Source organism: Notolabrus celidotus, chromosome 7, assembly GCF_009762535.1.
Source record: "Notolabrus celidotus isolate fNotCel1 chromosome 7, fNotCel1.pri, whole genome shotgun sequence".
Lineage (NCBI taxonomy): Eukaryota > Metazoa > Chordata > Actinopteri > Labriformes > Labridae > Notolabrus > Notolabrus celidotus.
The window spans coordinates 6,260,385-6,275,447 of NC_048278.1; the positions used below are offsets into that span (position 1 = coordinate 6,260,385).

Below are 15,063 nucleotides of genomic sequence, written 5' to 3' on the forward strand. Positions count from 1 at the left end.
CTTGTTATATAATTTTTTCATCTGATCTTGTTAACGCTACCTTATTTTTTGTTTATTTTTTTTAACAGAGTTTTATTGATTTTTGTTTTTCCACAAATCAAATTATACATCCTGCCTTCGTATCACATAAAATAGTACATTAAGAGTTGATTATATAATAAATTTACATTACAAAGAGAAGAAAGAATAAATAAATAAATGAAATAAAACAAAACAAAACAAAATAAAATTACATAAAATACTGCCACCGTGTCATAGCGTACATTCCAGACAAGGAAAACCTAGCCGCCAGACCACTCCCCCCCACAGGTCGATGTCATACATATATTAAGTTTTTGCATACAGTACAAGCAAGTATAATACCTGGTAACAAAAGGCAATGTTAGCTAAGCTTTATTGATAATAGAGACACAATAAATTTTTTTTTACTATTTTTGACTTTTTTTTCCACAATTACTTATTCTATTAATTTTACTGTATGGATTTTTTTTATTTTAAAACATTTTATTCATAGTCACCCCTTTTATAATTTTAACATATCTGTTGTTTTCTGTCTCTCTGTTATTTTGTGAAGCACTTTGGGCTGCATGTTTATATGTATGAAAGGTGCTCTACAAATAAAGTTGAGTTGAGTTGAGAAGTGTTTTAATAAAGCAAGGGAACTGTGAAGTTTCAAAAAACTTTATTACAAACCACATACAAATAAATAACATACAAAACAGGCCCAGAGTCAATACAAAAATACAAAGCTCTACATGTGTTTGGCTGATTATTCAAACAATCTAGAAAAAACACTTAAGGCCAAATTTGGGAGTAACACAGCTCAATTAACATCAACGTTTGAAGCTGTATCTGAACAACTCTGCTGCTCTTCTTTTAAAATAATCCTTTCAGTGCAACTTCAACTCAACAGATTGTCTGGTGTACAAACATTTCAGTGATAACATTTGATCTACGAAAGGCAGCATAAGCACAGGAGCAATTACACATTTAGCCTGAGCTGCAGTAAGTTAGGCATTTAGTTTCCTTGTGTTGTCCATAAGACTCATTGCATGTTTTTAAAGCAACATGTAACCTTTATAACAATCTAAAGTTCTATTTATACCCACACTCAGGGGTTGCATGTCAAGAGTTTTAAGAGAGGTAAACGAGCCAAAGACTTGTGTGCTGTGCGTATAAGAGATATGTAAATAGGTTTAATAATAATAATAATAATAATAATAATATAATAATAACAATAATAATAATAATATATAATAATAATAATTATATTAAAAGATCTATCTTCAGACGCCTGGGTTGAGCAACAATGCTTTCCAAATATCAAAAATAAAACAAGCCCTTCATTTGTGTTCATCATGATAACGTGCATTCCTCCTGAGACATGTCCTACCATGTCATATGCAGTCGTACAACAGCACCTCTCATGTTTAGCACCCAGAGTTTGATTACTTCCATCTGCAGCATTACCACACTGAAGATGAGTTTTGTTTCTAACAGCGGCTGTGGTGTTGTCTTACCCCTTCCTTCCTCCTTCCCTTCCTCTAAAACGTCTGAGAGAGAGAGACTCTGCTGCAATTATATTACATTCTAGTTGCAAAGTAGGATAAAAAATCACAGCACACAACCAGCAGGTCTTTCTTAGTGTCAAATCTTGTAACACTTAGCAATGCAACATTCATGTAATGGCTAGCGGCTTTTCTAAAGGTGCTCACTGGGGCCAATTAGAGGAGTGTCATCGTGGTCTGGAGGAGTTAGTGCTCTTGGGGACCCTCTGAGGGTTTGCTCTGAACTGTCCTCGTTTGGTTTCCAGTGGCTGCTCGGGAGAGGACCCAGCGCTGTGTCCAGTCCCTGTCACAGCTCCGTGAAGTCTTCCTGCTGCCTTTTTTTGCATCCTGAAGGGAAGAGAAGACAAGCTTTTAGCCACTAACAAGGGCAGAGCCTGTGGAGAACATTTCCCTGAGGGTGCAAGATTTCTTTATGATTAATAAAGCTGTGCGTTCCTGCAAAAAAACAGAAGTCCGTCTAAAAGAAAGGCTTGCAGGCACTCATTATTTCCGTCTAATCAATTTGGTAGGAAATAGCACATATTTTCATATTTTTTAAACACAAAGAATCGTTCAGGGATAGTTTTGGCGGCTATTTTAGATTTAGTTTTAGTCTTTAGATGAAAATGTTAGTTTTAGTCACATTTTAGTCTTTTCAGCCCTTCTAGTCTAGTTTTAGTCAACGAAAACTCAAAACATTTTAGTTTTAGTCACATTTGAGTCTTTGATTTTTGCCAAAAAATCTTCACTCTTTAAATAATTTGTGGAGTCGATCAGATATTGGTAACAGGATTATACCAAGTGTTAAAATAGTCAACATTTCACTCCTTTAACACTTTTGCTTGTGTAATATCTTAAGTTAAATAATTCAGCCTCTCCCTGTTATTAAAAAGTCAAAAGAAAACATTCTTGATGTGACCACTGTGACTGTATTTTGATTCTCTTGATTCACAGAAAAATGCCTTGAAAGGGCTGTAATGCATATTTACGACTGTCCTTGAATGCACCTGCAGAGACAGGCGCCTGGACAGACAGTCAGTTCACGGCACTCTGAAAGGCATCTGCATCTTTGATGACAAGGAGTTGATCAAAACTTCCTAAATGTGTCTGATGTTTCACCAAACTGGATTAAATCAAGATGTAGACGCAGAGCTTTTTATAGTGATAGCGGCAAAAAACGTCAAATATTAAACAGACGTCCCCTGGGTGTGTCTTTGTCACTAACGCACATCGGGGGTAAAAAGAATCAATGAAACTGAGACAGATGCATGGAGGTGAGGAGAGCTGGTTCATAAAGCACACCTGCTGCAGGTAGAAACCAAGCTAACACTGCGCCCCTCAAATAATAACTCAGCCTGTCCCAGGAATGCATCACTTTTATTTCTAAGATTAGACGCACAGCGAGGGGAAACATGGATTTTGTATGTCCGACGGTCGGCCACTAAGTTTTTGTCTCGTTAACAAAATCAAACATACGTTCGTCAGAGTTTTATTATCAGTGATGCACTTTAGCTCGTCATCGTCTCGTTTTTGTCATGAAAAAATGAGTCGTTGACGAACATTTATCGTCCATAATTCTCATTGAAACACTGGAATCGTTATCATGAGTCCTCGAGTCACTCACATCACCCCTCTCTTCCTCTCCAGTGACTTTTGTGTTGCAGTCCGACAACGAACTCCTTCCTCTGGGATGGCCTGTGTCCCCGCTCTAAACATGCACATACAACCACCAGCAAGAACACAGAGAGAGAAGAGATTAATGCTTTGATAGACCTCAATGTAAAGCATATTTTAAACATGTTCTCACAGAAGAGAACTGCAGATGGAAACAAGACAGAAATCTATATGATACATACTTTAAAAGACGCAGATCGACAACATGAGCATTGAGGAATCAGAAATGTAAGAGTATACAAGACCAAAAATGTAGCCCTTTGGAAACAGCTGTGATGCCTTGGTTTTAAACCACACGACTTGCCACAAACAAGGTTCTGCTCGAGCCTTTTTGTCTTGTTTACAGTAGCGTCACTGTTCATACTAAGCAACCAACATTCCTTCAGTTTACATGAATTCCAAGTTCACACTCAGCCTCTGAAAAGGTTACCTGTCTCTGAGCTCCCTCTCCCGGGCGAGCTCCCGGTCCCAGCTGATCAGCTGCATCCTCTCTCCGGCTGACAGGCTGAAGAATATGTCGTTGACCTCGTAACGTGCCGCGCGCAGCTGGAGCGTGGAAACAATTACAGAGCAGAGTACAGCTTGAATGGATGCGTGCACTCAGAGAATCTGTTGTGGTAACTGCTAATGGAGGGAGTAATTGCTCTGTGTGCGGTGGAGGAGAGAAGAGGATGAAGGTTAACAGATGTTAACAGCACGTGTTTGCCTTAATACCTGCAGAGTGACTCTCTCCTGCAACAAAAGGTCCTGTCTGCTGCTGAACTCTCCTGTGCCGGCACTCTGCTGCTGAAGGGCCTGCAAGAGCTGCCGTGTGTCCTGCAGGTCCAAAATACACACATACTCATTACTGCAAGCTGTATTTATTTTAATCATCTCATCCAAAAGAACGACAGAATGCTTCAGGAGGAAGATGTGACACCGCTTCGACTACTCACCCTGACAGTCCGCACCAGCTGTGCCACTCTCTCCGTCTTCAGCAGCCTGCGAGTCAGGAAACCTTTCACAGCCGCAGACAGCAGGGGGCGGCAGTGCTCCGAGAGCGTGCTGCAGGGCTGAGGAACAAGGAGGAAGAGGAGAGAAGGAGTGATGAGAGGGGAGAATAATGAGGAGCAGAGGGGAAGAGAGAGGAGAATGCTAATTCCATCAATGACAACCAATTAATTTCCCGTGCAGATTCTCAAGGTCTTTCTGGTTGGCATCTGTTTAGTAAATCAACACAAGTGGACTTGCTGCTCATCATTATAATAGAGAATAATAAACAGAATAATAAGCAGTCCATCTACTGTCAGTCACTTGTTGATTCTGAAGCTGTTGCATTTTAAAGCCTGGATGGTTTGTTGAGCGAGTACAGTCGAACCAAGACCGAGCTGCTGGACTGAATACAGATCAAAGACACAATAAAGATGAAATATTGAAGATTAAGACACTGAGGAGGAGGGTGTTTCACGTGAGTGTCAGGTGATGAGTGAAAAAGGTGATGAGTAAAAATGTTTAGGATGAGTGGAACAAGCTGCTCACATCTCTGATATTCGTGAAAAATGTACTGTGATACCTGAGAGAGGCTCGCAAAGGTCAGCGTGTCCCCAAGACGTGAGCCGGACATGGAGCAGGGGAAGGACACGCTCTGAAGGAGGCGGAAACGCGCGGCCAACGCCTGAGAGAGAGAGAGGGAGAGAGTGAGAGAGGAGAAGTGTGTGTGTGTGTGTGCGTGTACAGCAGGCACATTTGGGAGCAGGCAAGGTTGGAAAATATTGAATTGGAAAGGACAGCAAATGAGGCAGGAGGAAGAAATTAATTGAGGGTAGAGAGGAAGAGACAGAAGGGGGGGGGGGGGGGGGGGGGGGGGTTGGTGGGGGGGGGGGGGGGGGGCGGGGGGGGGGGGGGGGGGGGGGGGGGGGGGGGGGGGGGGGGGGGGGGGCACAGAGGAGAGGGATGAGATGATGGAGGGAGCAGAGGAGGAAGAGGAGTGGGATGACGGGGATGATGAGACAGGAGAGGAGGAAATTAATACAGCCCTAAAGTAAAATGGTTTTGAAAAAGAAGGAGAGAAACAAAGCGAGGTACGGGATAGAGGGAGGATAAAAAGAGGAGGAGAAGGAGAAGGGACCATAGCGGTGGCACTCGGCGGGACGATCTGGCACTTAACCACAGACGCTCATGAATTAAACAAATTATCCTTTCCTTTTCTGTGTCAATTCCCTCGCTCCCCTTCTCCCCTCCACCAGAGAGTCCAGCCAGCCCGCTCTCACAAAATCACAAATGATGGAAGGACAGAGGGGAGGCGGAGAGAAGTCTTTTTTATTAAACAGCTTATGTTAATTATATTGTTGTTAAGGATACATAAATTAAACTGAGACTGTGATTAATAGAGCAAGGACACCGGCCAAGAACAAATACAGAGACAAGCTGAAGGAAAGGGGACCGGTTGCCAGAGAGCAGCAGGCGTCCTTGAAGTCTTCCGTGCGCCCGCGCACACACACTCACACACACTCACACACACTCACACACACTCACACACACTCACACACACTCGGAGAAAGCTGCGACCATGCCAGCTCGCCTCTTAGGGATGTAATGAAACATTTATGGTAGAATTCCTGTGTGTGCTTTTTTTACTGGGAGAGTCTGAAGGTCTCTTGTAATGAGCAGATGTCTGTAGTCTGCCCACGACCTGGGTCTCCAGAAGCGCGCTCTAACAGGTAGAGGCTACGTGTGTGTGTGTGTGTGTGTGTGTGTGTGTGTGTGCGCGTGTGTGTGTGTGTGTGTGTGTGTGTGTGTGTGTATGTGTGTGTGTGTTTGTGGGCATATATGGCACAGACACACACATGTTCAAAGGTTTGCTTCTGATTTCAAAAGAACATTCAAGGTCAATGTTTTCTTATATAATTGATGTTTCTTCTGAATCTGTAAGCAGCAGGAAATACCGGAATAGAGCGCTCATTCCTCTTTTCTAAAGGTGACTTTGGGCGGAGTCAAAAACATCGTAGAGTGAATTATGGTTGTTGTACGGGAGTTACGCAGTGCTAGATCTGTACAGCAATAAGTGATGCAATCGGATGCAAGAAGCGGGCCAATGGGATGGAGGAAACATCGCTGTGACTTTGTCTGAACTGTGTTTGGAGATGATGAATGTCTGCTAGTCTTTCAGACGTGTAAGCTATTTTATGTCTTGCTGTTGCTGTGCTGCTGTGTCTCGTTTTCAATGAAAAAAAACACATTTACATGAAAAGTCCAACACACGCTTAAAGGGTAAAGTCCTGGGTGTTGTACCGAGCAGATAAGTGGGAGTGACTAACCAGGATCCCAAAGAAGGAAGGGGATGTAAAAGGGTCCTAGATGAAAACATCATTTTTATGAGCATTTGTTTTTCTCTCTAAATTGCAGCTGTCGGTGAAGTAAACAGGCTGAATGAAGGCACACGGTTCATAACACTTTGAGTGAAGAGGGGCCTCAGAGAGACTCCATGTTTTAGACATTTAACAGAATAACTTGCTTACCTGTCAGACTGCTAAGGTCACTTTTGTTCATAAGTGAGCGACAGGTTTATCAAATAGTATAAAATATTCTCTTCATATCTTTGTGCACACACACTATCAGTCAAAGTTTGGAAACACCTTCTCATTCAAGGGTTTGTATTTATTTTAATGATTGTAAACACTGTACATTAATACTGAAGACATCAAAACTATGAAAGAACATATATGGAATTATTGAATGAACAAAAAAGTGTTAAACAAAGCAGAATATGTTTTATATTTTAGATTCTGTAAAGTAGCCCCCTTTTTCCTTCATGACAGCTTTGCACACTCTTGGTATTCTCTCAGTCTGCTTCATGAAGTGGTCTCCTGGAATGGTTTCTAATGAACATGAGCCTTGTCAAGAGTTCATTTGTAGAATGACTTGCCTTCTTAATGTGTTTGAGACCATCAGTTGTGTTGTTCAGGGGTAGGGTTAGTACACAATGGATAGCCCTGTTTGACTACTGTTGTAATCCAGATTATGGCAACACCAGATTATTTCATAGTGTTGATGTCTTCAGTATTAATCTACAATGTTGAAAATAATTAAAATAAATAAAAACCATTGAATGAGAAGGTGTGTCAAAACTTTGGACTGGTAGTGTATGTGAATTTGTTAAATATCACGGGAAGGTAAAAATAATATTTATGAATACAGATGTTGCTGAGCGACTCTCATGCTTTCTCTTTTATAATTATTAATATCCAATCTTCAGATTTTGACACGAACTTACAGTTATCCGAGCTTTTAATGGGCCATACGTGTGACACAGGTGTGGTTATGGCAGTTGTGCAGGGCTGGTTTGGGCTGTGGTTGCGGGGCCCTATGTCATATCTTTTCATGGGGCCCTAGAAGCGGCCCTGAGTTTGGTAAATACTCTATATTGATCTATCTGCCATCAAATCCTGTTACCCTGGAACAACTGTAGTCGTAAGTACAGCTTTGGATTGCGTTGCACTATTGAATCCCTCATTTTCCTATCATGTGTTATCATGCAGCCTCACAGCGTCCACACTGTAAAGTCTTTCATAGCATCATTAGATAAGAGTTCCTAAGAAAATTAAGTGGTTGAGGAGACTAGAGGCTAGACAGAGGTGAAATGTCATTTACAGAAGTTTAGGACATTTTTGCTAAAATGTACAATTGTCAAATATTTTAAAATGTAATAAAATTGTGAAAAAGACACCACAGACCTTTACCCTCAGAAACTATCTCAATTCTACGAGACACATGCCATCTATGCCACCTACTTTTAGGCTTTATGTTAGTTTCAGATGTGTTTAATAACATCTAATCATCATTTCCTCAATAATCCACTCATGTAGTCTCACCTGCAGTAGTTCCTCCTGCTGTCTCCTGTGCTCGTCCTGCAGGGCTCTGACCTGAGCAGCGTGGGCCTGTTGCAGTTGTTCCTGTCTTTCTTTGAGACTGCCTTGGCCTTCGTTCCATCCCTCCGCAGCTGAAGGCAGAAAATATAAAACAACTGGTGATACACGAAGGAAGTAAATACTGTTAGAAGGAAAAGATCTGGACTTATTTGGCCTCATTCACCAAGTGTTCTTAGGAATATGCTTCTTCCTTCCGTTTAATGCAGTTCATCACTTTTCCGTTCCTCGCTACTCTTTTTTCCTTAGATTTCAGATCAAACTTTTGATTCTACAGTATTCTACAGAAGGTCCCCTTCTCTGAATAAGGGAAATCATTTGTTAATCTATAACACATTTATATTTTATATACAATGCTGATGCTACCAAATAAAAAACAAGATATTAGCTTGTTCTTGTTTCATTTTCAGCAACACTTCCTCCTTTTTTAAGAAGTGCTTAATTTTTTATCTACATTTGCAGAAGAGAGTGCAATCATTTTTAATTTCAATCTACCCGGTCATGGAGTCTTTCTACGTCTCTGTTAAATTCTGTTTGGTTTCTGCGTGTGCGTACAGCCCTGAGGTTTTCCTGACTCGAGCTTCAAACTTACAAAGACAGAGCATTCATCAAATTTAAAACACAAGTCCGAACAGTTCCACAGTTTAGGAAACTTCTTGAGAAGAAATGAAAGAAGACATCAGGAAGATATTGGAGATTGATCATTGATCCTTCATCCCTAATCTTAGCTGATAACAGCACTTTCATTACAGAGGGCAGAGTATGATCGGGTCTGTTTCAGCAGAACCTGTGATCAGGATTTTGGAGTCTTACCTCGAGGCGTGCTGGAGTTTGGCCTGACCACAGAGCCGGCATTCCTCTGTGGTGTCTCCTCTGACATGTGCATGAGCAGCCTGCGTTTGACCCTGGACACCCCAGCCTCCCCCTCCCCCTCTGGGGTCAGCTGTTTCTCCTGAACAAGACCACCTCTCAGGCCTGAGTCCGGCCCTGACCCCTCCAGCAGCCACAGGCCGGATGGAGCGTCTACGTCGTACGACTGGTTGAGAGACGGCGAGCGTGTTGAGTTGTGAGACTCCTCAGCAGCCTCAGTCCTCTTGTCCACAGGATGGTTACTGGTGTCCGACAGCACGGAGGTGTTAGGAGGAGCCGCGGCTTCAGAGGCAGTTCTTCTGAACATGTCAGGAATCCTTTGGCGCTGTGCTGCAGAGAGGAGACATTTAGCTGCTGGCTGCTGCTTTCTGAGACCACCATGTCCATGGCTCTTTGAGAGTCCGTCGTTACAACAACTTTTCTCCTTTCCTCTCTCTGTAACTAAAGTTTTCACAAGCCTGAGCTCACGTAAGTTAACTTCCCCAGTTCGGTTTTCCTGCTCTGTGACAGGAAACTCATCTTTGTCTCTGATGCTCCGGGCAGACCCTGAATCTTCAAACGTGCTCTTCACATTGTCTGAAGACCGTCTCCCCAGCGGCTCCCTTTGGTCTACATCCACATCATTACTTCTTTCTTCATCATCACTTTGCATCAGTCTACTCTCAGTCTGACTCTGGTTCCTGAAGTTTTCTGTCAATGTGGACTCCAGATCTGAGATTAGGATTTTCAGACCGGACAGATTTGTCTCGAGCTGATCTATGTGCTGTGAGCTCTTGACTGAAACACCTCTTAGATCACGTTCATCCACAGGAGTCACTTTGGAGGAGACGGCTCTGGGACTGATTTCCTTCTCCAAACCAGGATTGGTTACACCTTCTGAGCTCCCTGTCCCATCAACAGCATCTTCATTGTGGATACTGTTTTTGCTTTTGCAGCGTACAGGACTCCTGCAGAAACTCAGGGCGGGGATGGTTTGATACTTCCCTTCTCCTTTATGAACATCTTTAGGGCTTGTCTTCAGTAAGATCTCAGCTTCTGTGGACTTTGGGTGCTCCTGCGTGAAGGCACTGATCATTTTCTGCTGTGTCATGACTTCTTGTGAGATGTTTAGCTTATTATTTCTTAAGGTTATTTCTCCATCATCACCAGTCATTTGCTTTGTATTCTCCTCTCCTGTTAAAGATGTGTTTTTAATTTTAAAGTTCTCCCCAAAAAGCTCGCTCTCAATCATCCTCTCGCTGTCCCAGGATTTCTTTGGCGACGTTTGCACTGATGGGATAAACGTGCCTCTCATTTCTTTAGTCGTCTTCCCCTCTGCAGTCAGACTGCCCTTGTGAAGGAACTCGTCGTTCTCCTTATCGGAGAGGCTTGGCTCCTCCGCTCTCACTCTTGGCTGTTCTTGGGTCCTCTCTTGGATTTTACTGTTTTTGGCTTGGTTCCTAAGCATTCGCTGGCGCCGCCGATACTCCTGGGATTTCTTCAGCAGCGCCTGGAGGCTCAGACGATAAGGCATGTCTTCATCTTCATGGTCGTCTGTTTGCTCTGCTTCTGTGAGGTCCTGCTGAATGTGCAGCTCTGGTGTTGAACAGTGAAGGACGTTAACTGTCTGTGATGACTCTGGATTGTCTGAAAAGTCTGTGTTGTCTGATAAAGATATATGGCCCACTGTTCTGTCTGATGTTTCATATTTGTCAGGGTCAAGAACTGTAGTAACAGAAAGATTTGCTTCCCCCTCTGTGCTGCTGTCATGACTGCTTTCAGAGTTCTCTCCTCGTAAACTGTCACATACGGCTGAATCTTCCTGGAGTTCAGAGCAACAAACATCCTTTACATCCACAAAGTCATCATAGAAAGAAGACTCCATTCCACTCCGCTCCAGCTCCTCTCCGTCAATCGGAGGGTAGCTGATAATATCCGGCATTTTGGCCACTGTGTTTGAGGTGTTGTGAAGAAAAAAGGCACCGAAGCTGTGAGCTCCCTTTGATGAGACGAAGTTCAAACCTGCATCAAGACCTCCAGAGACACTGAGAGTGTTTTCAACATTGTTGTAGGTCTCATAACCTGAGGACTGGTGGCTAACACCGTTAAAGGGACTTGGCTGTGATCCATGTTGGCTGGGATGTGGATCCAGAAGGCAGTCCTCCTGCTGAGGTGTCACATTAGAGGCAAGAAAGGCACTGTATGTTGTTGATGAGAATGGAGGGGGAGAAACACCATCCTCTGCAGGTCTGTTAGGTGCTGGTGAGAGCAGAGGGTCATCTTTTGTTCCCCTGAAAGAGCTGCCATTGGTCAGCGATCTTCTGGGGCTGTTATGGTGTTCTGGGTTGATCTGTGTCTCTTTAAGCAACTCCTCCAGGGTTGGCGTCTTCCTTAGCTGCAATCCAACGCAGAGAAAACATTCACAGTGTCAAATAAAGTAGCTTAAAAACAGCAAAACAACGTACCACTATGACTATTCATTCAGATAATTACAGCGTGATTGAATGGGATTAAGCTGTCTGGATGCTTAAGGCAGTATTGTTAAGTAGGATTATGAATAAAGGAACATATTATTATATTAATGTCCTTCTTCTATGGTAATCCCTTTACGTGTGTTATGATGGCACCAGTAGTTAGTTGCATGGTCTACATGAGGGTGCAATAACACAAACAAGATCTGCATGATGAAGAGGAGAGGGGTTGTGGGACACCAGAGGTCACTGCTAAGCCACCCTAAGGTGTCACAGGCCTAACATGACAGACTGATGATATCAGGGAGGTGCCCACTTGATAACCACAGTGACGTCCTGTCTCCTGCTACTTATCTATCTACACATTAGGTTGGGGCCATGTGTTTGGCTTGGCTCACATAAGTAAAGCCTGGGTCTGCTGTCTAAGGTTTCCTCACTGAGCCCTTTTTCCTTTTGATTAAAGCAGCTGTATCTTGTGTCATTAAAAAAGGCAGAAAAAGCAGGACTTACCTGAACACTGTGCAGAATAGTTTGCACGAATGCCATTCTTGAATCTTCCTTTAACTTTCTGTGAACAGCAGCTTTCTGCGCCCTGTCTCTGAGTCCCTGCATCTCCTCTCTCTGTCCCCCTGAGAGCTGTTAGCATCAAGAAAAGGAGGGAAGATGTACATTTACCACAAGGCTGCCACTAATAAGTTCGTTAGTCAACCAAATGTCAACATCTGAAGCATTTTTATCACACATTCCTATGTCTCAACTCTCAAAAACAAAGGATGCACTCAATGGAAGATGATGCTGTACATGAGATACATTTCATAACCTGCCAGCTAGTAGTTACACAGTGACACACAATAACACAGCAGGGTCTCCTTTTTAGTTTTCAGATCAATTGAGACTACTGGGCAAAGATTAAAGACCCAAAACTATGATGGTTTGTCTGTAATATAATGAGACTGAGTGAATACCAGGGGAGGAAGGATGGGTCGTCCATAGAAGCAGATGAGAGAGGATGAAGGTGTTGGTTTGTTGTGTTCCTCTTCTCTCCTTTTCAGGGAAGACAGGTGATGCTGTACAAACGTGTCGTAGTCCTCCATCAGGTTGCATCAGGATAAGTTGTGTATCAACGTTACAGTAAAGAGAGAAGAGACAATAAAACGCTTTCCAGAGTTTAGCCTGCTAGCTAAAGCACTAGCTTACAGATTAGCATAGGTTGTTCTGGTAAACTTCAGCGTTTTGACTCCTGCTAAAGTAAAAAAAAAGAAGGCACAAAGGGAGGTAAATGGTTAACCTCGTGGAGTTACTTCTGATAAAATGGTAAAACAATAGAGTCTACAAAGCTACAGAACCCTAACCCTCCAGGATGGATCAATGTTTACATCTTTACCCGCCTCTCCTCCCGGAGCAACACACGCTGACGGTTTGGATACCGGCTAAAACCCGGAATGGATTCCCAGTATGGACATGGATTTACCAAAGTATAGTACAAATAAAACACATTATAAGAATAAAACCAAGCTTAATGTAAAGATAACTTATGTATCATTGAATTGGAAATAAAACCTCTCATCTCTTGATAAGAACATGGTCGATAATCTTGCATTAACAACGAATAAACACTGATCCACTCCGTGTTTTCTACGAGACCCGGCCCGTTTAAGAAGCTGAGAGCTGATGACAACTTGACAGCGCCCCCTACAGACCAGCCGGACAACAAACTATGATGCACATTTCTGCTTCAAATCAAACACCAACTTTTATATTATATTATACTTCAGTTTAATTAAAAATCATGCAATTCATGATCAACCTGTGTGCTCCAATTTTTGCATTGTTGTGGATATTTGGGGATTGTTGGCTCCTGCTGCATCAAAGGTTATCATAGGAGTTTGGTTCACTTGCTATAAATAAAGGACTTGAAAAGGCCTACATTACTGAATCTAATAAATGCAAGTCAGTGCATCCAAAAAATTATATAAATAAAACTTAGGTTTTCCGAGAGAAAATGCGAAGGTGAAAACGAGTTACATTAATAATGGTAACTATTTATTTATCTATTTTCACAAGAAAAAAAATGCACAAAAAAGTAACATGAAAAAAAACAAACACACACATACATATATATATATATATATATATATATATATATATATATATATATATATATATATAAGAAGAGGCATAAAACTCAGAGAGCTTATATGAAGCCTCCACCCAAATCATGTTTAGAGATCACAAAATAATAAATAAAAAAACAAAAACAAATTGACACACACATAAAAACTACAATTAATATTAATAATAAGATAAACATAGAATATATATTCTAAAGTAGCAATAGATATGAATACAGGTATTACAACAATGAAATCCCAAAGTAGAGAAACTATGAATTTAAGGTTTATGAATATCTTTGAATAAGACTTTTTTTTTAACAACTATATTATAATATTATAATCTGCATAAAAGACACATTTAAATAAACAAAGATGAGTATAAACCATAATTGCATAACAGTTAAATGTTTTTCCAGGCATGTTTTCTGACATTTTACAGACAAACTGTTTTTTTGCCAAAGTTTGGTGGCCCTGAATCGTATCGAGAATCGACCTCTTCATGTCAAACCTTGAGGAACTACTGCACCACAAAACAGTAAATGGCGACAGGTTACACCTCTACTTTGAAAAGATCCCTCTATCCATCCTAAAGTACTCATCCATTCGGTAATATATGGGCGTTTCAGAACAAAAACTTCTGTTATATGGTTGACAAGGGGTTATCATGGTGAGTGAATTATTCCTAATATTTATATTCACAAGAAAACTGGACTTTTTTCAGTTTATTTTCTATAGTTTACCTGTTTTAGCCAACAGGATGCATGTGCAATGTTTATTTTTGGATCCCCATTTACGATGCAACATCAGTGTGTCAGGGATTCATTAAAATAACTATGAAACAATATTGCTAATATGAGAATGACTGTCTTTTTCAGCCCTTTTTTATATGTAGTTGCTGAATAAAATGAATATACTATATCAATCTTCTTGATGAACTTTCATATTCAGATAAAAGACTATCAGCCTGTTAATATGTTAAATGAAAACTGTGAAAAGTGTTATTCCAACATTCCTGGATAAAATTGGCCCACAAAAGCCGTCCGTTTTGGAAACATTTTATTGGTCATATACAAAATAAAGTAAGCTGTTTATCAACAAACATACAGTATATACATCAATAAATTAAAAGATGCATCAGACCGATGATGAAACAGTTAATTTCAAGATTACCAATACCTTGTCATCATCACTGAAATATCTACAAATAAAAAAAGTACAATAATTTAGTTGAAGATAAATACTTACAAAGACTGTCACATTTTAAGTATTTTCCCATAGAAAGTACTGTCATAGAATAATTTATTACACCCCATACAGAAATATTACAAAACACAGACTTTTCTAAGGGCTTGTCTGAACAGGCTACACCGTATTCACACAGCATCACTACTTTTGTTCATCTTCAAACTGACCATTTTTCATTTTTAGAAACACAAAAAAGCCGAGTGCTCACAAATAGACCCACGGCGTGATGGAGGGGAAGAAAGTATTGGGATTAAGATCA

General features: G+C 41.3%; 1 protein-coding gene across 2 annotated transcripts; it reads right to left on the bottom strand.

The window, feature by feature from the left end:
- Nucleotides 1–663: 663 nt before the first annotated feature.
- si:ch73-100l22.3 lies at nt 664–12,947 on the bottom strand. 2 transcript variants are annotated; one of them, XM_034688224.1, is made up of 10 exons: nt 12,411–12,942; nt 11,956–12,081; nt 8,939–11,369; nt 8,072–8,199; nt 4,774–4,875; nt 4,157–4,273; nt 3,936–4,037; nt 3,652–3,767; nt 3,172–3,255; nt 664–1,895 (listed from the first exon to the last, which is right to left on the bottom strand). In XM_034688224.1, the coding sequence occupies exons 1-10, from the start codon at nt 12,537–12,539 to the stop codon at nt 1,736–1,738; spliced, it is 3,495 nt and encodes a 1,164-aa protein (XP_034544115.1). In that variant the 5' UTR covers nt 12,540–12,942; the 3' UTR covers nt 664–1,735. The 2 variants fall into 2 exon arrangements, with proteins under 2 accessions (XP_034544115.1, XP_034544116.1); XM_034688225.1 differs by lacking the exon at nt 4,774–4,875 and having other exon boundaries at nt 12,411–12,947.
- Between the last annotated feature and the right edge of the window lie 2,116 nt (nt 12,948–15,063).

What these genes read in the sequence shown, in the direction of transcription:
- si:ch73-100l22.3 (XM_034688224.1), bottom strand. Translation starts at nt 12,539, where the DNA reads ATGGAGGACTACGACACGTTTGTACAGCATCACCTGTCTTCCCTGAAA. An exon ending in AAACTCCAGCACGCCTCGAG is followed by an intron (nt 8,200 to 8,938) that starts GTAAGACTCCAA and finishes TTCTGCCTTCAG; the next exon opens with CTGCGGAGGGATGGAACGAA. An exon ending in AGCAGGAGGAACTACTGCAG is followed by an intron (nt 4,876 to 8,071) that starts GTGAGACTACAT and finishes TCTCTCTCTCAG; the next exon opens with GCGTTGGCCGCGCGTTTCCG.